At 36.8% G+C, this 20,793-nt stretch overlaps 1 protein-coding gene and 1 long non-coding RNA gene across 5 annotated transcripts; both read left to right on the top strand.

Moving 5' to 3' along the window:
- The first annotated feature begins 968 nt into the window (after positions 1-968).
- On the top strand, positions 969-2,080 carry LOC125263259. The gene is made up of 2 exons (XR_007183744.1): positions 969-1,650; positions 1,903-2,080. It is a non-coding gene; the product is annotated as an uncharacterized LOC125263259 (long non-coding RNA).
- Positions 2,081-3,579: 1,499 nt separating this feature from the next.
- On the top strand, positions 3,580-20,098 carry LOC125263257. 4 transcript variants are annotated; one of them, XM_048182252.1, is made up of 7 exons: positions 3,580-3,712; positions 6,499-6,698; positions 8,781-9,775; positions 10,190-10,259; positions 11,108-11,285; positions 14,324-14,489; positions 19,524-20,098. In XM_048182252.1, the coding sequence occupies exons 3-6, from the start codon at positions 9,002-9,004 to the stop codon at positions 14,481-14,483; spliced, it is 1,182 nt and encodes a 393-aa protein (XP_048038209.1). In that variant the 5' UTR covers positions 3,580-3,712; positions 6,499-6,698; positions 8,781-9,001; the 3' UTR covers positions 14,484-14,489; positions 19,524-20,098. The 4 variants fall into 4 exon arrangements, with proteins under 4 accessions (XP_048038209.1, XP_048038212.1, XP_048038211.1 ...); XM_048182255.1 differs by lacking the exon at positions 19,524-20,098 and adding an exon at positions 9,857-9,890 and having other exon boundaries at positions 14,324-14,349; XM_048182254.1 differs by lacking the exon at positions 19,524-20,098 and adding an exon at positions 9,854-9,890 and having other exon boundaries at positions 14,324-14,349.
- The last annotated feature ends 695 nt before the right edge of the window (positions 20,099-20,793 follow it).

Raw genomic sequence — 20,793 nt, 5'->3', positions numbered from 1 at the left:
ATCAAAGACTTTTCATTGACACTTAGTGAAAGCAGTCAGTAAAAGATCATAAACAACATTTTAAAAATGTCTGTAAAATACGCTGTCCGTAATGTCGCTGCTTCTCAGCTTCTCAGTTTAGCCAAATACCCTCAATTTAGCCATATCTGACCAAAGGAGGATTAACAATAGGAAAAAAAGTTAGAATCACATTATTTAGTGCTATTTTATGGAAAATAACTAAATAAATAGCTTTGAATAAAGTTTTTTTTTTCTATAAACAACACCAGTGAGTGACAGTAACACCAGTGACATTTTTCATGAAAAATGCATTTTATGGCTGCTGCAAGGTATCAATCCACATGTTGTCAATCATGGTATATTCACTAAATTAAGTAATTTAATCCATTTGTATTCTAGTTTTTTTGAAATTCCCTAATAATAAAGTAGGTCACACCAGTGACTTCAACTAAAAGCTTCATATGAAATTATGATTTTCTAATTAAAATTTCTGATAACTGAAAAGAGATAGTGGACTTTCCATGTGTCTTTCTTCATGGATCTTCAGGAAATAGGAAGAAGGTAGTCAATTGATGTCAACAGTGTGATTTTTATTTCAAAATAAGAGATTTTTGTTAAAGGTAACACCAGTGACACAACACCAGGTTTTTTTTTAATATATTTTATAATATTTATTCAGCATTTGTTTTTGTTTTTTTATGTCATTTACATAATATATTTGACAGTTATGCATACATTATTGTATTTAAACCCTGGTTCTGAGCTCAAAATAAAGCACTTTCCCACATGACTGTGGGGACGAGCACTTCTGTGCTGTTTGGAATTTTTATAATTAAAAAACAAATACTGCCACATTGATGCGCAAGAAGGTTTAATTGTTCAAATATTGTTTCATATTAAAATATATAAAAAAAATTGTTTTCAATATAAAAAAAAGTGTTTTCAAGTGTAATATTTCTGTAAAGGGACAGAAAAGTGGACTTTTCTGTAGAATGACCCATTCATTGTAAAATGAAGTAAATATTAAAAATGAACAACTTTCATGTTAGCCTATGGGAAAAAATAATGGAGTAACTTCAACCTACTAACTAATTAAAGATGTCATCAGATCATGTGTGCTTTCAGCAGTTAAAATTTTAAACATCAAAATCATGATGCCCCCCAATAGTAGGCTACTGAATATAAGATGTGGGATAATATAAGAATGGGACATTTTATCCAAGTCATCTCAATGGTAAAAAGTGTCCCAATCACCCTGAACTGGAGCTCTAAAATAATGTTATTGACTTCAACTGATGAATGCAGCCAAAGAAAAGATGAAGAATGGAAAAGCACTTTGCTGGCAAAGAAATTGGAAAATAACACAGGTAAGACAATTCCTATACCCATAAATACCTGTCAAACATGGTTTTATTAAAGAAAAGTTATTTTAAAAAAATTACTTTAATTTTTACACATAAGAAAGGTATAGCATGTGGCAAAAAGTGTAATATAGCCACACTGTGAGATACAAGCAAGTGACAATCGAGTGACGTCATTCTTTAGGTTACGCGCATGTATCCATGGCAACGCTCGGCGTCGACAGTTAACGGTCCTGCCGGTGATTTTCTCAGATGAGGCCTTGAGTTTTCTCTTTCGTCGGTCAAAAAGGTATTTTAAATTTTAGTTTAGCAGACATTAGCTACCATAACCACTGTTTATCTTGTAAAGTTTAAATTATATGACAAGATTACATTTACAAACGTTTGCTGAAGTTGTTGTCCGTCGCGGCTGACCGTTACGGCCTATCTTCAAATGTACGCTAATCTTGGTCTCACGAATCCAAATTGTCAGTAACAAATGTTTCTTAATAGACAAACGATACCTGAAACATTATTGAATGTGTTCATTTTGTCGTTTTAGGTTAGAAGCCATAGAAAAAACTGCCATCGGACTGCCACAGCTGACAACGAGAGACGCGCGTGCACAACTGCATAACACACACACACACACACACACACACACACACACACACGGAAAGAGCACAACAATTATGAAACTGATAATTTATTATAAATAAATAAATGTATTTTTCTCCTTACAACGTGTTTGTGTTCTTTTGTTAACCTAGAAGTAAAATAAAAAACAATAAGAGGACTTAATCGAAAGTCCCCTAAACGTCCCGAATGGCCGCTGAACGTCCTGTGAACGTCCCCGTGAATGTCCGGAGGACGTCTTTGCGGACGTCCCCGGGACAGCCAGAGGACCCTACACATGGACGTTCGGGGGACGTTCGCAGAGGCCATTCAGGGGACGTTCTGGGGACCTTTTTTTGTTAGCTGGGTTGTCACTGATTGGTTTAATCTCCTTAACAGAATTCATTAACGGAATATGATGTAAATACTCGATGGTGATCGAGCTTTAAGTAAAAGTGCAATATTAATAAATATTAATAAAATGTGTCATGTAACTTGTACTCTGATGCACCTGCTACAGGAGCTTTCTATTCCATGGAATATAGTTTTTTTAAAGAATTCACATAAGATTCCAAGAATATTTTTTGTTTGTTTGTTTTATGACTGTAAATGGGTGTTTGGGTGTTAACAGGGCAATACAATATTTGATAAGCCTTATCTTAAACTTCTTAAACTTATCTTAAACTTCTCCAAAGTCTCCCCTGACATGGTCTAACAATATAGGCTTCATAAATGCATAATTTTTTGAGATATCATCCTCAGATTTGAACTGAAGCATTACCATTGGTTATAAGTTGCAATAGTATATTCACATAATTATGTGAATATTAATATTTAAATATTAATATTTTTATACATTTAATAAATATATTCTTAATATTTGTTTTTATTTTTGAGCTTATATATCTTAATATTAATAACATCTGATTAATTTTGAGTTTTGAACTTGAGTCAAAACTCTCAAGCTTTGTAATATATGTTGGTTATATGTCAATTCAGAATGACTTATGAGCAGCAGCCTTTTTATTTTGGGTAGGCTATGTCATGTGCATTACTTGTCAAAATTGGGGTTGTCTGGTTAACTCATAAATACGTACAACGGGATTTTTATTTTACAAACATCAGTGCTATATATTTTTATAAAATACGTATTTTATAAAAACGTGCAAGTTACCACTGCTGTTTCTGAGCTGCAGGGCGAAACCAAAGCGTCGGCAGAGTGGGCGGGGTTTAACGTACCCAGTCTAGAAAGATCTAGAATCTGTGGGAAAAAAGCGCGAAAGAAGCAGCACTTGAATTTCTGAGTCGTCGTCGTCGTCGTCAGTGACTGACAAGCTCCGTTAATTCTCAAATTTAAGTTTCTTTACACACGGCTTTGTCTTGTGGTTGGTTTTATTTTGTTTTCGTCTTTGTGTTGATTTCTTTCATTTTTTGCCTGAGAGGAATTCAGCGAAAACGTTTACGTGAGAGCTCCGACAGAGACGTCTTCACAGGCTTTAAGGTTAAGCTCCGTTTCTTTATACACGGCTTTGTCTTTTGGTTGTATTTATTTTGTTTTCGTCTTTGTGTTTAACGTTATATCTTTCACTTTTTGCCCTTAGAGGAATTCAGCGAAAACGTTTCCGTGAGTGCTCCGACGGAGACGTTTTCACAGCCTTAACGTTTATGTATTTTTCCCACCCGTGGCCTCTGCTGGAGTTTCCATCTTGGAATCGCGGATCCTTCACCCACTGCTTATCGGGACTTCCAGAAAATCAGTAAGTAACTTTACAATCACTACTAGGAGCAAAAAAAACAAAACAAAAAACAGTTCAGTGCCACACCCTTGTCAGACTGTGGAAAGCCACATGTATACAGTTAGCTTTCCATCAAAATGAATTAACGTTACTCGTGCAAGCACTGTAATTTCACCACAGCTTCAATTACTGCATTTGTTCGTCATTTGAGCATACACAGAAATCTAGCTAACTTTAGATTTCCATGTGGCGTAGCAAAATGCTTTGCCTCTTTTGTGACGCGTGGTGCCGTTCAGAGCCACATGTACCGCTTTCACAAGAAGACAGCTAAACCAGTACTTAAAAGGAAAATTGATGGAGTTGATTTGGCTTGCTCTGTTGAAGGTTGTAACTATGTGTCAGCAAATTTTCCAAGCTTACATGAACATCTTCACTGGCATATTAAAGGTGGCACAAAAGTGTCATGCCCTTATATTAATTGTTTAAAACATTTCCGTGTCCGTTCAACCTTTGCCTCGCACTTGAATCGAAAACACAAGAGTATATCTAGTTCTCCACGTATTAGCCAAAGTTCTACCAGTGCTGCTAGTACTAACATCACCTGTGCCTCCATGTCATCAGACAGTGAACTAGATCACACTTTTGAGACCACTTTTGACGATGAAAATGACAACACAAATGATGAAGTGGACACAGATGATTTTATGAACAATCTGGCCATGTTTTATCTCCGAATGCAGGCTAAAATGCTGTTACCAGCCAGTACAATTCAGACCTTAATAGAGGAAATACAAGAGGTACACAACACTGGTTTGACTCATCTATTGTCTAGGATGCATGAAGAGTTAACAAATCTGAATGTGCCTGAAAGTGATATTAAGAGGCTCCTTGATAATCTCTCAAAAGATAACCTTCTGAAAATGTGCAATGAAGGAGTGTTTAGAACAGATCAAACCCGTAAAACCTTCTTTAAGAGCAGATTTAGCTATGTTGAGCCAGTCAAGACTTATTTGGGCATTGATGCTAAAGGCAAAGAGAGGTTCTACCAGTACGTGCCCATCAAGGACACAATAAAATCACTCCTCTCTCAGAACTCTGTTAAAGAGCAGTATGCCCAAGCTAAAGCTGACACAGAAACAAATCCTGATGTTCTGGAAGATGTGAGAGATGGTAGAAACTTTAAAGAGAATATACTTTTACGAGAGTCACCATCTTCATTGTCTCTCATCTTGTATCAGGATTCTTTCGAAGTTGCGAACCCACTGGGCTCAGGCAGAAAAAAACACAAAATACTGGCCATGTACATGACACTTGCAGAGATTGCACCACACAACAGGTCTTCCATTGATCCAATGCAACTTGTTATGTTGTGCAGAGAGGAGGATTTCCAATTTTTTGGTCAAGAAAAAGTGTTCTCCACTTTAGTCAGTGACTTAAAAGAAATGGAGGAAAATGGAATTGAATATGGTGCTGAGGAGAAAATAAAAGGCTCTGTGATTGCCATTACTGGAGATAATCTGGGGTCACACAGTATTGGCGGGTTTACTGAAAACTTCAGTAAAAGCACACATTTTTGCCGGTACTGTGTCATCGACAGAGTGTCTTTTCAAACAGATCCCTGCAAATCTGGTCCTAAAAGAACCATAGAGAGTTACAAAAACAGTGTGGCAGACCTGGTAGACCAGGAAATGAACAGTGGAGTAAAATTTGACTCGATTTTTAATCAGTTGAAATATTTTCATGTTTGCCAGCCAGGGCTCCCTCCATGCCTGGGTCATGACCTGTTTGAAGGGGTTGTTTCATTTGATCTTGCTATGTACATTAAGCACTTAGTGACAGTGGGCAAACACTTCACCTATGGTCAACTGAATCGGACTATATCACAGTTCACATACCTAGGCAGTGATGCAAATAACAAGCCATGTGAGGTTAAAACTAATGCGGAGAAGCTGGGAGGGCATGCTGCTCAAAACTGGTGCCTCTTGCGTCTCTTTCCTCTTCTGGTTGGAGACCGAATCAAAAATCCACTTGATGATGAGGTGTGGCAGTTGTGCTTAAAGCTCAGAGAAATTGTGGATTTGATATGTGCACCCAAGATCCATACCAACCAAGTTGCATACCTTAAGATTCTCATTGAGGAATACATCCAGCTAAGAACTTCCACATTCCCAGAAAAGACACTTAAACCCAAACACCACTATCTTGTCCATTACCCGGAGCTCATTCTTCAGTTTGGTCCCCTCATTAGGTTGTGGACATTGCGCTTTGAAAGCAAACACTCATATTTTAAGCAGTGTGCAAGGAAACTGCATAACTTTAAAAATCTCTGCAGTACCTTAGCAGAAAGACACCAGTTGCTACAAGCATATTTACATGCTGGTAACTTATTTCCTCCAACTCTGCAAATGGACCAACCAAGTAAATTCGATGACCAACTGTACCAGATCGGCATTCAGAGAGCTATCAGTCTCAAGGGTCTCCGCCCAGAAGACACTACTGAAACACCCTCTGTCACTTTTAAAGGCACTCTGTACAAAAGAGGCATGACTGTTGTAGTGGACCGAAATGACACAGGGTATCTACTGGGGAAAATACTGTTGATACTGGTAAACGAGGCAAACGTGCATTTTGTTGTCCAGCAGTATCAGTCTGTGCCTGTTGTGGATCTTGGTGTTTATTGCTTACAAAGCAACTCAGAAGCACAGTATCAGTGTTTGACTGTAGAGAAGCTTGCAGATTATTACCCTCTTTCTGTATATAATCAGTTTGGTCTTAATCTTGTTGCTCTGCATCATTCTGTGTTTCAGAAGAATGAGTAATGGACTCCATTGAGAAGGCAATACAGGCCGTGTTACCACAGCTAGATGAAGCAAAGCTTGAAACTTTAGTCAATGAGTTGGTGAAAGTAGGTGTTGAAGGACCAGATGATCTGCAGTTTATTCAAGAAGATGACATCAAACATCTGCTCACATCCATTCAGTGCAGAAAAATTATTCATTCTTGAAAGGTGAGATTAGTTGTTTTAATTAACATATATTAGTTGATCCGCTACAATTAAAAACTAAATAAATCAACAATCATTCAATCATAATTTTGTAAAAAAAAAAAAAAAAAAAAAAAAGTGGTTATATGTGGATGTTAGTATATACCTTGTCCAAGATTCTGTCCCCTTTGGTCTGGCAGGTGACATGTTGATAGAACTTGAGGAGTACAGATTGAGGTTGGAATTATTGAAATCCCCCGTGGCAATAAATGCCCTTCTGGGTGTGCAGTTTGCTGTTTGCTAATGGCAGCATATAAAGCCAAATTTGCTTTAAAAAAAAAAGAAGAAAAAAAAAAGATGGTATATCCGGGAAAAATAAAAAAAAATATTCATGCCTCTGCTATGCTGTCTCTGCAATAGATAGTTATTCCACGCAAAACTACAGACCCACAGCTTTCCAAAGAGCCCAATCACTTGATTATAGGCCCAAGTATGTAAGAATAAGTACATACATGTAACTGCAATACAGTGTAGAAGGATAGTGGTCGCATTGCAATTGAAAACAGCATTTAAGATATTGCCCATATTCCCCCATCCATGCAGATCACATAGTCATGCATTGCATTTGCTCTTTTTTTAAACGCATTGATTTTAATATACACTTGCAATGCGGCTGAAAAAAGCACATCAAAACTATTTCAATGTTAACATGTAAAATAATTTTCTTGTTTGTTCTGACCATCAGTTGACCTCAAATCATCCATCTGGGCTGATTAGTAATTGAGATAAAGCCATGGCAACCATTTTTGAAATGACCTTTTTCCCAAGGTCAGATTTAAATAGATTTTAGTCTGTTATTTAGTATTTTTTATAGTTAGTATATTTTAACTGTACCAGAATCCATTAAAAAAAACAAAAACAAAAACATTTTATATACATTTTGTTGGTTTAACCCTATATTGACCCACCTATAAGGACTTGATGGCCACCATTTTGAATTTTTTTTTTTTTTAAAGTTTTAGTTTAAAGGTGCCCTTGAATGAAAAATGTAATTTATCTCGGCATAGTTAAATAACAAGAGTTCAGTACATGGAAATGACATGCAGTGAGTCTCAAACTCCATTGTTTCCCCCTTCTTATATAAATCTCATTTGTTTAAAAGACCTCAGAAGTACAGGCGAATCTCAACATAACACCGACTGTTACGTAACAGTCGGGGGCTCCGCCCCCAATATTTGCATATGCCATTGCCAGCTCATATTCAAGCCATTAGAAAGGGCAGAACGTTTGGATGTGCACAACAGAATCAACAGACTAGGTAAGCAAGCGAGGACAATAGCGAAAAATGGCAGATGGAGCAATAATAACTGACATGATCCATGATATCATGATATTTTTAGTGATATTTGTAAATAGTCTTTCTAAATGTTTCGTTAGCATGTTGCTAATGTACTGTTAAATGAGGTTAAAGTTACCATCGTTTCTTACTGTATTCACGGAGACAAGAGCCGTCGTTATTTTCATTTTTAAACACTTGCAGTCTGTATAATTCATAAACAACTTCATTCTTTATAAATCTCTCCAACAGTGTAGCATTAGCCGTTAGCCACGGAGCACAGCCTCAAACTCATGCAGAATCAAACGTTAACATCCAAATACATAATTTACTCGCATAATTTGAAGCATGCATACAGCATGCATGATGAACATCTTGTAAAGATCCATTTGAGGGTTATATTAGTTGTGTGAACTTTGTAAATGCGCTGTAATATAGTCGAGAGCTCGTGTGGCAGGGAAGACGCGATTTAAGGGGGCAGTACGCTGAAAAAAATCAGTGCATAGTTAACGATGCCCCAAAATAGGCAGTTACAAAAATTTATTAAAAAAAAAACTATGGGGTATTTTGAGCTGAAACTTCACAGACACATTCAGGAGACACCTTAGACTTATATTACATCTTTTAAAAACATGTTCTAGGGGACCTTTAAGTACATCTGATACTATTGTAAACCACTAAGAAACCTTTTGTTAGATTTTTTTTTTTAAGGGTCAAACCTTATTTTCACCTGACTATTCTGTGCTTTCACTCATACGTGTGTAATGCAGGTCCTTCCAATCCCCAGCTGAGCCCTTCATCGTCTGAGCCACTGTCAGCTGCCTCTTCCAGCACATGCCCCATATCATCTATCAGTCCCATCTCTGCATGGGTGAACAGTTTTGAGGTGCCATGGAACAAAGTGAGGCTGACTCTTAGAAGAGCAGTAGATGCTGGTGAGAGGCCAGCTCCGGATGACCGCAGACACTTGATAAAAGTCACTGTTGATGCGATGAGAGAGCATTCCTTGAACCCTACTCGCAGAGAGTGTGTGGTAGTAGCTAAAGCTATAACTCAAAAATATCCAAATAGCTTTTTAGACAAAAATGAAGAGGGGGAGCTAATTGGATGTGGGTATTTCAGCGTTATAAATCAGCTCAAAACCAGAGTAGAATATTTGAATCGAGGCAACTCTCTTTCCCGTCTGAGGAAGCACAAACGCACCCAGAGAGATGATGAGGATGGTGATGATGACCAGCCAGCAGTAGCTACATGTGCAAGAATCGACAGTTATGGGTGTGTTCGTTGGCAGCCAGAGGACTATCCAGATGGGGAAACATCAGCATCATTAGTGGAAAAGAAGCTTGAGATGATGGATATATTCAGCCGAGAGGGACTAAAGGGCACTGAGAGAGGAAGGGTAGAAGACCTAATGGCAATCACTTATGCCAAACAGCGGGAATACATCAATGCAAAGCCTTCCCCAAGCATTCTGGATGTGGGTAAAGAGTGGCCATTTCTCTTTTCACAAAAGTTTTTATTGTCACACTTCACCACTCTCACCAATGTTGAACTATACACAAGACTGAATGAAGATCTGGACAAAAAGGGTAAAAGACTCCTGGATTTCTTCAGTAGTCAGATTACAAAGTGGAGGAAAGAAGTAAGAGCTGTTCTGAAGGAAGCCATAAAGAAGGACCGAGAAGGATCTGATGGCCTAGCAGCGATGCTTGTGATGTTGGCACACTTCAAAGAGCAAGAGGAGTCACTTTTTCTCATTGCTGATGTAAGTACCTTAATAATTTAAATCTTTTTTGGAGTTTTCAACAATTAATTGTCACATTTATTGCACATTTTGTTAAAGCAGGTTGATGAACCTCCAATTTTTCAAGTAAATACAGGTTTGTGTCAGGTTTATGTTATTGGTGGTTGTGCACTTTTTCCTTGATAGACCTCACCTCACAATATAACCCACATGGTGCAAGCTTCTATCTCAATTCTTGGGTAAATACTGGGTAAAGTCACTTGAGGACAATATTTTAATTAAGAGAAAATTGATGTAGTGTTGTAATTGATAAAGTTATTGTGGTACTTAGTTAATTTTTTGTGTAAACCTAACAAATTTCAAAAAGCTTTTTCTATCCTAGAGATAATATACAGTCTACCTTGTTTCAAGTAACTCTTATCTTTGCTGGCATAGGAGACTACCACTCTTGCAGACGCAGAGGCCCAGCTGTCTCTCCCAATCACTCCAAGGATCATCATGCTTGGTAAGTTTCACATTCAATGTTAACGAATCCTTTGAATGTATAGCGCACAAGCAAAGCAAAGTTTCTGGAAAATACTAGTGAATGTGTGTTGTGTCATTCTCTGCCTCTGCACCAGTCAGTAACAGCACAGTCACTCCAAAACAAAGTTATGTGTAGTAATCTCTCATCTTTAGTAGCCACCTATAATGCCGTGATTGCTATTTCAGATTGCTTGCTATGCCTGTATCACTCATTGTTTTTCTATCACCAAACCAGTTATTGCTGCTTAAAGGATTAGTTCACCTCAAAATGAAAATGTCCTAATAATTTACTCACCCCAATGCCATCCAAGATATCCATGTCTTTCTTTCCTCAGTGGAAGAGAAATTAAGTCTGAGGAAAACATTTCTGGATTTTTCTTCAAACAATGGACTTCAATTGTAACCAACATTTTGAAGTCCAAATCAATGCAGTTTCAAAGATCTTTGAAGTGCTTCAACAGGCTGTGCAGGATCCCAGCTGAGGATTAGGGTCTTTTCTAGTAAAATGATTGGTCATTTTCTAAAAAAAAATATAATTTATATACTTTTTAACTACAATGTTAGGATTGAGCTGGGAACTACATCATCACGTCGAAAGGTTGCGCTCGATATCGCCGTGGAAATACCCAAAGATGGCTGGCGACATGGAGCGCGACCTTTCGATGTAATTCATTTTGAGGTGAACTAATCCTTTAATGCACTGCTTCGAAGATATGTATGCTCCCTGCGCTGTTTTTACAATAGTTTATGTGGAGAAAATAGAATATGCTTTTATAGAATGTATTGCTATGAAATATAATTTTTGTGATGACTCTTGTCTTTACTAAGGAGAGACAATCCTGACTGCAAAAAAATGGATGCTGTCGATCGAGGGGAGGGTCGTAATCCCACCTGGTGCTCACATGGCGGACTTCACCACTGCCTTGGCCGCTCTCTTCGCCTGTTACTATGTATTCAACCTAGAGTATCAGGTGGAAGCCAGCACAACACTGGAGTTTGTTCAGAGGTATTTTTTATCTTAAATAGTTTGATTGCAGTGTAAAAGCAAATTGACAATTGAAAAGCTGTTCAAAATCATCTTCTCCCTTTAAAATTAGGGGTGTGAACTGACACTGGTCTCACGGTTCGGTTTGATTATGATTATCATGTCATCGATTTAGTTCAATTCGATATCACGATGCATCGCGATGCACCGCATTCTCAATTTTACATTTTTCTTCAAAAGTGATGTGTGTGCGCATGTGTGTGCCTGTTCAAACAGTGACATTCCAGTTGGGAGTAAAGCTTGTTTATGCCATTTAGAAAAGGAAAATCTGTCATATAAATTGTTTTAAAGAAATGTTCATTTAAAAGCAGCGTTTATTAATCAGTGTATTATGTTACCATTAAAGATGCACGCATCAACCGTCGAATCAGCAGATCCACTGTTGAAGGTTGCGATCATCCATTTATAATCACGCATAACAACACAGAATAATAGTAATTTGACCATCGGGTGCGGATACTTAAGTCAGAGAAAATTATTGGGGCGGGTGGATGATTTATTTGTGGCTGTGGATTCGGTGTTGGAGCTCATCCGTGCATCTCTAAAAGCAGTCAGGCTCTGCCAGGTGTTAACAGCTCAGGGTGAAAACGGCTAACATGGTTTATCAAGTTAGTGGTATTACCTCCTGCATATTCTATTTGTGCGTGACGTGAGCGCACACAGTGGGTCTTCTGCAGGCCGTGCTTACCAGGTTGTTCATAAAAGCCAAAATGTGCCCAGATGTAGGCTTTAAAAGTAGTTGGAGCATCTTTAATTACTCGCACTTGCGTCTCGCCTCCCTCTGCCATTGTATGCTACCGCGACAAAGCACATATGCGACAAATGACGTCAGAAAAGTGTCAGTACATTATAATCGGTTATGGTCTATTACTGAACCGATACCGTATCGTCCTCATCTGCATCGTAGAAACGATAAATTTTGACACCCCTATTTAAAATGTTATGTAATTGGGCTGGGCGATATGGCTGAAAACTGTATCACGATATAAGTGTTTCATATTGGTCCATATCGATAATTATTGATATTTTTATGACCTATTTAAAATAATGACCAGGAGAAAAATATATTACATTTAAACATTTTTATTTTAAACTTAAAGGATTAGTTCACCTCAAAATGAAAATGTCCTAATAATTTACTCACCCCAATGCCATCCAAGATATCCATGTCTTTCTTTCTTCAGTGGAAAAGAAATTAAGTTTTTTGAGGAAACAATAGCAACCAACTGAGTTAGTTGCCATTGAAGTCCATTATATGAAGAAAAAATCCTGAAATGTTTTCCTCAAACTTATTTTCCACTGAAGAAAGAAAGACTTGGATATTTTGGATGGCATTTGGGGTGAGTAAATGATTAGAAAATTTTCATTTTGGGGTGAACTAATCCTTTAACCTTCCTCTGATTCATAGGTGTGATTGGCAAAAGATAAAAAAGCAGGAAAATATAATGCGCACCTATCATGACGTGGCCACAGCACGTGTGATTATCCCGGTAGTTAGGACATCGCACAAGATTTGTGTCAACACAGAAAACATTTCATCACTGGATAGTGTTTGTTCGTTTATTTAAAGTGTGGTTTATGTCAGCTAAATGTGCGGAACGCTTTTCAGAGAAGATAAGGCAACGTTATTTTAGTACAATTCACACCCAGCGGTAATTCAGGGAAAAAAATCTCCGAATGCTTCACGTGAAACTTCAGTCTTCGACCTATCATCATGTCAATTCTCAATTGATTTTGATGGTAATATCAATTTTAATTAATATGCGCGAAGAAGGGAGGGAGAGCAAGACAGTTTGAAGACTGTGAGAGTGTGAGCGCGAGGCCGGAGGAGGCGCTCTCTCTCTCTCTGCTCGTTCTCTCAGTAACATGTGCGGGCACCTGTCAGAATTGGCGCAGCAGTCAGTCATCTACTCTACATCACTCACCGATCAAATAAGGCTTTCCACTTATCACTCCACGCCGGTTCTGTTACTGAAGAATCCATCACAAGACAACGATATGGTGCAACTAAACTGTTACATGATTGGCTGGTAACGTGTTACTCCCTACGTTGCTAGGTTACCAGAGAGTGAGTGCCTTTGTTCATGTAACCAAACTTGCTTTGCAACCTCTGGTTTCTTCCGACAAAGAAAAAAAATTAAATATCGAACGCATTTTTTATTGATATTGATTACATGTCTATCGCGATATATATTGTTAATGTTTTATCGCCCAGCCCTATTATGTAAAGTATATTGAGTATCTTAATAGTGTAGGTTGAAGCCTCCTAACAACTTGAATGCTTTAGGAGGACTGTTGGGCATGTACACACTATATTCCGTACATAAAACCTTTTGGGAGTAATTAAGCTCTTAATTCTTCATTTTTTTCAGGGCATCTGATGTTAAGAATATATCTTAGGCAGTGGTTGAAGAATTGTAGCTTGTTCAGGAGGTTCTTTGTTGTTTTCCACATCTCAGATCTTTAAAGGAGTATGGTGTTAATGCTTGAGTTGAATAGCCGTAGTTTGGTCTTGAATGTGATGTTACGTACTCTTCATTTGGGCCCCATCATGCCAAATGCAGCTCTTGCCTTGCCTATTCTTGTGGTTAACCATCAAGCTGGCCAGTGTCTTTGTGTTTGCACTTTGGTCGTTGTGCTAATGTGGAGACCTGTCTCAGCTGACTTCTGTTCTACCTCTCTCAATTTCTCTTGCATTTGTTGGTGTTTTTGGGACAGTAATGTGATATAATCTGCAAAGTCTAGGTCGTCCAGTTGAGTAAATGGGGTCCATTGGATCCCATTGCGCCTGTTGTCAGTGGCTTGCCGCATGATCTAGTCGACCTTCAAAGAGGAATGGTAATCGAGAAAGTAGACAGCCTTGACTAACTCCTGTTGAGATTTGAAATGCCTCTGTCAGCTGGCCTTATGTATGACTCTACATTGCTCACTGCACTTACAGTTATTCATTAATGTGTACATATTGTCCCATCCCCTAACTCCTATACTCATGTTCATAGGTTTTTAGTTAGGATTAATCCTGACTCCAACAAGTGCACTGCCAAGGAGCAGATGAGCAAGACGACTGGGAGAGTGGTGAAGCGGAAGACTTCATACATGAACCCCCATGTAATCTCCTTCATCAGGGACTTCACGGAGTTCTATTTGCTAGCTGACTAGATACAGGTGAGGTTCTGATAATAGCTTTAATAATAATTATAATATAATTAATAATATAGGCATATGTGGGTATATTATAATTAATCATAATTTGATAATAATAATAATTATTAGGGATGCACCAATACCGGTATCGATATTGGGCCGATACTGAGCTCAGTGTACTCGTAAAACTTTTTTTACTCCGATACCAACAAATGATACCAGGCCTGTAAACAGTGTTTGTGTTTAGAAAAAGAAACACTGACAACAACAGAGGGTATAATGGGGATAAAAAAGGCAGTCTATGAAGTAAATCTATCTTACTAGTGGAATATTAAACGAAATATAGTAACACAACATTGCTTTGGTGCGAGAGCTGATAAGAGAAAAACGTGCTGTGGCTTGAGTGTGCAGCGGGACAGACGCGTGAGCTAGTCGAGCGCATCCGTTTAACCAGACGTCATTGGAAAGTTTGTAGTTCAGTCAGATGTAAATGGCAAAGAAAGTCAAACAAGACAATGTAGCTTATCAACGTTAACTGACGAGAGAGAGAGAGAGAGAGACTTTTTGATTGTTCTTGATTGACTAAATCATATATGTAAGTAAAACATAAACTGTTACCTTATTTATTAGGGCTGGGTAAAAAAATATAGATTTTTTATTTTATTTTAATCGATTCTCATTTTTGCAAAACTGATATTGATTCTTAAACATTTTCATTGAGACATCAGTAGCTATATTACTAATATCAGTGATACACGCCATTCATTCATAAAAATATTCCATTAACATATAGGGCTGGGTAGGGGTGGGTACCGAAAGCCGGTATTAAATGGGCCCCGGGGCTGAATTTTGAAAGACCGCTGTATCGATAAGCTCGGACGTTATCGGTTCTGCTGTCGGTACTTGGAAAAATACACGTAATGTTATTATTGCTATAAAGACGTTTTATTTCGCCAGCCATTTCTATATACCATAATATTAAACCATTTGTCTGTGATGCATTTTTGCTATTCGCAGTCCCAGAGAGAGAGAGATCTCCACAGCGTGCACAACATGACAGCCCTAATGTGTGACGACGGAGGACAGAACTAAACATTCAAACATAGCCTGGTTACACTTCATATTTGTGATTACTCTGATTTTATTTTAGATTTTGGCTTCCAAAGATTATAATGATAATATATTTGAGGTAAAACCATTAAAAACTATAGCTGCATTCTGTATAGTGCAACTTAATTCCCTTTGCAGCAGTAGGCTACGCTCTCATTTTTCCCTAAAACTTAAACGTAACAACAGAATCAGATTCAGCATTCAGTGATTGTTGTAAAATGCAGTCTAGCTACTGTTGCTAAATTGCAGGACGTGTTTAATAATAAAAATAACTATTAATAACACAAAAATATGCTCATGAGGTGCTGTTCCCAAGGAGGCGCATGCAACGAGATGAGCAAATTATACTTTCGGTTTCATGTGCGCGTCTAAACGACAAAAAAAAAGGCAAAGAGGAAATCACTCACAGCTCTTAAAATAAATTAAGAGCCACAAACCTGTATATTAAACTCTTTTTATTTTCGGTACACTTGGGTACATTAAAACAGAACCCAACTCTATATTTCAAATGAATAGACAGGATTTTTATGCAAGTCAGAACAGTCGCTTAACTTAACATCAAACATGATCAGGTTATTTTATGTTTAAGATTAAACATACATAAAATCTCACAGCATTAGCTGTAACACGGAGGCTGCAAGCCTATGAACAGTGTAGGAAAACTAATACTGGCTTTTGGGTGATAAATAAATATCAGGGCCTGAATTTCTGTTATATATTTTTTTTTTTGTTGATTTTAAAGCTGCAGTCCGCAACTTTTTTTTGTGTTCAAAATTTACAAAAATTATATAATGAGAATATACAACATGAATCCATTTTCCAAACCGTGTTTTTGTCTTACCCTGATTCATTATGGTACACTTATAATACGTGTTTATATTCGGACTATTTCAGACCGAACTGGTAGGACGCGCCGCAGAGTATCACAGTAACTGCGTGACTCGCCATAGACATACTCAGAGAAAAGTAGCTCCGGCTACAATGTTCTTCCACAAGTCGCGTGCAGTCCTGTGGCTCAGTGGTAGAGCATTGCGTTAGCAGCGCAAAAGGTTGTGTGTTCACATGTTAGGTAATAAATGTTAGCCTGAATAGTGCATTCAGGTCGAATAATAAAAAAATAAAGCTTTGAATAAAAGCGTCTGCTAAATGCATAAATGTAAATATTAATCAAAATCAATTGAGAATTGACATGATGGTAAAAGATCGGAAGATCGAAGTTCATGTCGAGCATTCAGAGATTTTGTTTCCACTGAATTACCGCTTGGTGTGAATTGTGCTAAAAAAAAAAAAGTTGCCTTATGTACTCTGAAAATTGTTCCGCATCAGCTGAAATAAAAACACTTTCAATAAACAAACAAACAACTATCCAGTGATGAAACATTTCGGTAACACTTTATAATAACGTTCAGTTATAAGTCACTTGTAAATTATTAGTTAATGATGAACTAATCATTTACAAAACATGATTATATGTTCATAAATGATTAATAAGTGATATACTAACATTTTATGAATGTTTTATTAATTTGGCTATAAGTCATTTATAATTTATTAGTTAATGTTAATATGATTTATTGATGAAGTTGTGGTCTGTGTTCAAAAGCCCAAACATTCAGGTATGCTAAAGCACTATTTTTAAGAAGAGTAATTTGTTTTGAAGTGGATAAACATTTATAAATGCCTTGCAGTCAAGTGATTCCAGTGGGTTATATTAAATCCTTTCACTCATCAGCAGCAGTGATGTGCGGGGTCAGTGTATAAACAACCCGCAACCGACCGACGTTTTTAACTAACCCGCCGGCAACTCGGACCGCAAAAAAAAAAAAAAAAAGGAAAATATTGTACCCGACCCACTTCCTGACCCGCATTTTTTAAAAGTAGTAAATGCTCTTAGGAGCGCAAACTGTTCTTTTTCTGAATGTTGTATTATATAGCCTAGTGTTATGTAATAAAGGCTTGATTTATTCATTTATTTCGTTTCATTTTCTTAACAATTAAGATGCTGCATGTGTTTATCCAGTCTAGTCGAAGTGTACATCTCTCCCCCGACTTTCCCAACAAAAATCCCGCCCCCTCTCAGAAAATGCATAAAACTGACATTACTGACCTATATGCGTTTAAAAGTAGCCTATTAAAATGGTACGTGTTGGGAAATCGGGCCTTCGTCTGCATTTATTCAAAAGTTAATAATGCTCAACATTCAAAAGGTAAATAAGGATTTCCCGCTTGTATTAGTAGGCTTAGGCTATTTCGCCACGTGAATGCCCAATTGAAGCTCTCACAAGCACAAAATGCAGGGATAGAATATGTTAATAAAGTATTTATTAACGCATTTTAGACTAACAAAAACAGGTAGGCTAAGCCAAAGACCGAGGCTACAATATCCATAAATAAATGTTCACAAATACCCATGAAAGTAAAACTGAAAATTACAAAGGTTTAATTGGCATCTTTATTTCAAACGACCCGACCGACCGCGGCCCGAATATCATTAAAAATATTTTTGGATGACTCGTAACCGCGGGTGACCGCAGGCACCCGCTCATTTTGGATCAACCCGCGCATCACTGATCAGCACAGACTTGTGTTCTGTGTGGAGTGTGTGGGATCTAGTGATGAAGTGAACCTCTGAACCGGTTTTACTTTCCACTGAAACTCACATCAGGTGCACAGTTAAACACTCCATGTGTCTGCAAATGATGAGTAACACATTTATAAGTGATGAATAGTTTACACTTTAGAATAAGGGATGCAGAAAATGTTATAAATGACTTGTATACATATACAAATAATTTGTAACAGGAAAGAAAGATCTACAAATGATACGTAACACATTTACAAGTGAAGAATAGTTTACACTTTAGAATAGGGGATGCAGAAAGCTTTGTAAATTATTTATTCATGCGTTTACACATCATCTATAACAGGTGTTGAACACTTTGTAGTGTGTACTGCAGTGTGAGTGCTGACTGGTGAGGGTATAGACGGCTGTCTTCTCTGACACATGGAGTGTTTAACTCTGTGCACCTGATGTGAGCTTCAGTGGAAGGTAAAACCGGTTCAGAGGTTCACTTTATCACTAGATCCCACACACTCCACATAGAACACAAATCTGTGCTGATGAGTGAAATGATTTAATATAATCCACTGGAATCACCTGACTGTAAGGCATTTATAAATGTTTATCCACTTCAAAACAAATAAATTACTCCTCTTAAAAATAGTGCTTTAGCATACCTGCCTGTTTGTGCTTTTGAACACAGACCAGCTTACAACTTCATCAATAAATCATATACTGATCATTTACTAATGGTTTGTTCATCATTTGTTCATGAATAACAATTGTTTATTAAGATAATGATACTAAAACAATGTTGTCATAAATGCATACATCATTTATCATTTATAATAATTTGTCAACTAATAACTTATAAACCATCTACTAATGATCTGTTTGATTTATTTGATTAAGATAACTTAGAACACATCTGTAAATTGTTAGCATAACACTTGTCAATCATTTATGAACGTATATTTTCATGTTTTGTGAATGACTTGTTCATCATTAACTAATAACTTATAAGTGTCTCATAACTGAATTAATAAAACATTCATAAAATACTAGTATATCACTTATCAATCATTTATAAATGACTTATAAATGACTACCCAAATTGGTAACACTTCACTATATGGTTCCATTTATTAAACTCTGGTTAACTACATTAGTTACACTTCTACAGCATTTATTAATCTTTCTAAATGTTAATATCATTATTTACTAGTAGCCTACATTATTAAAATAAAAAGTTGTATTTGTTAAAAGAACAGTCCACTTTTTTTGGAAATAGGCTCGTTTTACAACTCCCCCAGAGTTAAACTGTTGAGTTTTACCATTTTCGAAACCATTCAGCCGATCTAATGTGTTTTCTTCTTTAATTTCAGGGCTCCAACTAGGATTCTAGGTCTCCAAGGTCAGGGCATGCAAGAGGCCATAGACCTTTGTCAAGTGACAGGGGAAGTTTATTTTCCTTTCTGTTTTAAATGTTCATGCAAATGTTAAATATTTTATTTTTTTATGTTCAATGGTTTATTTTATTTCAGTATTGCCATGGTGTTACTTATTACTCTTTAGAATGTGGTAATAATCAGTTATTTGCACAGCTTCAAAGTAGTTACATTTTTTGACCGTGTTGTATCAATTTGCATTATTGTTCTGCCATAGCAACCAGTCATGCGGAACTAGTGAATGAACTAGTAACAGTTTGCTCTGTAACATTATAAAACTTGTAATGAAATAGCCTCGTTTTGTAAAATTTTCTTCAGTCTGTAATTAAATTTAGCAACAGTAGAATACGCGGATAATAGATTTCACGCCATTAAAAATTACAAACACAGAATGTTCGTTAACTTTGGATGGTATAATGGCATGTTGTCCAATGTCCATTATCCCTTTATGTTGTACCTGTTTTGTCTTTCCTGTTGACCAAATGTTTTTAAATAAATAACTGTTAACAATTTTCTTATTGTCTGCAGTTGATTGCAATGTTTTAGAATATGGGTGATTCTTTTAATGATGGCTAATATTAAATCACAGTGATACAGTATTTAAATTGTACAGCGAGAAACTGAATTTACAGTGATTAACTGTTATCTACTGTTTATAGTACTGTATTGCATACAATGCATAAAAAACAGTGCTTAACTGTTTTTTGTATGTAAATGCAATTGAAATCACAGTATTTTTTTTCTTCTACAGTAAAACAATCAATACTGTAAATACAACTAAAATCACAGTATTTAATTGTTTTTGATTTCACAGTGTATACATAAAATACTGTAAATGGAAGTACAGTACACTTACTGTAAAACATATTCACAGTAACTTACTGGCAACAATTAGCCAGTAAGTTACTGTAAATACAACTAAAATCACAGTATTTAATTGTTTTTGATTTCACAGTGTATACATAAAATACTGTAAATGGAAGTACAGTACACTTACTGTAAAACATATTCACAGTAACTTACTGGCAACAATTAGCCAGTAAGTTACTGTAAATACAACTAAAATCACAGTATTTAATTGTTTTTGATTTCACAGTGTATACATAAAATACTGTAAATGGAAGTACAGTACCCTTACTGTAAAACATATTCACAGTAACTTACTGGCTAATTGTTGCCAGTAAGTTACTGTAAATTTTACGGTAAA

Source organism: Megalobrama amblycephala, linkage group LG2, assembly GCF_018812025.1.
Source record: "Megalobrama amblycephala isolate DHTTF-2021 linkage group LG2, ASM1881202v1, whole genome shotgun sequence".
Classification (NCBI taxonomy): domain Eukaryota; kingdom Metazoa; phylum Chordata; class Actinopteri; order Cypriniformes; family Xenocyprididae; genus Megalobrama; species Megalobrama amblycephala.
Note: the sequence above shows the minus strand (reverse complement) of the source record. Positions and strands in the feature narration are given on the sequence as shown.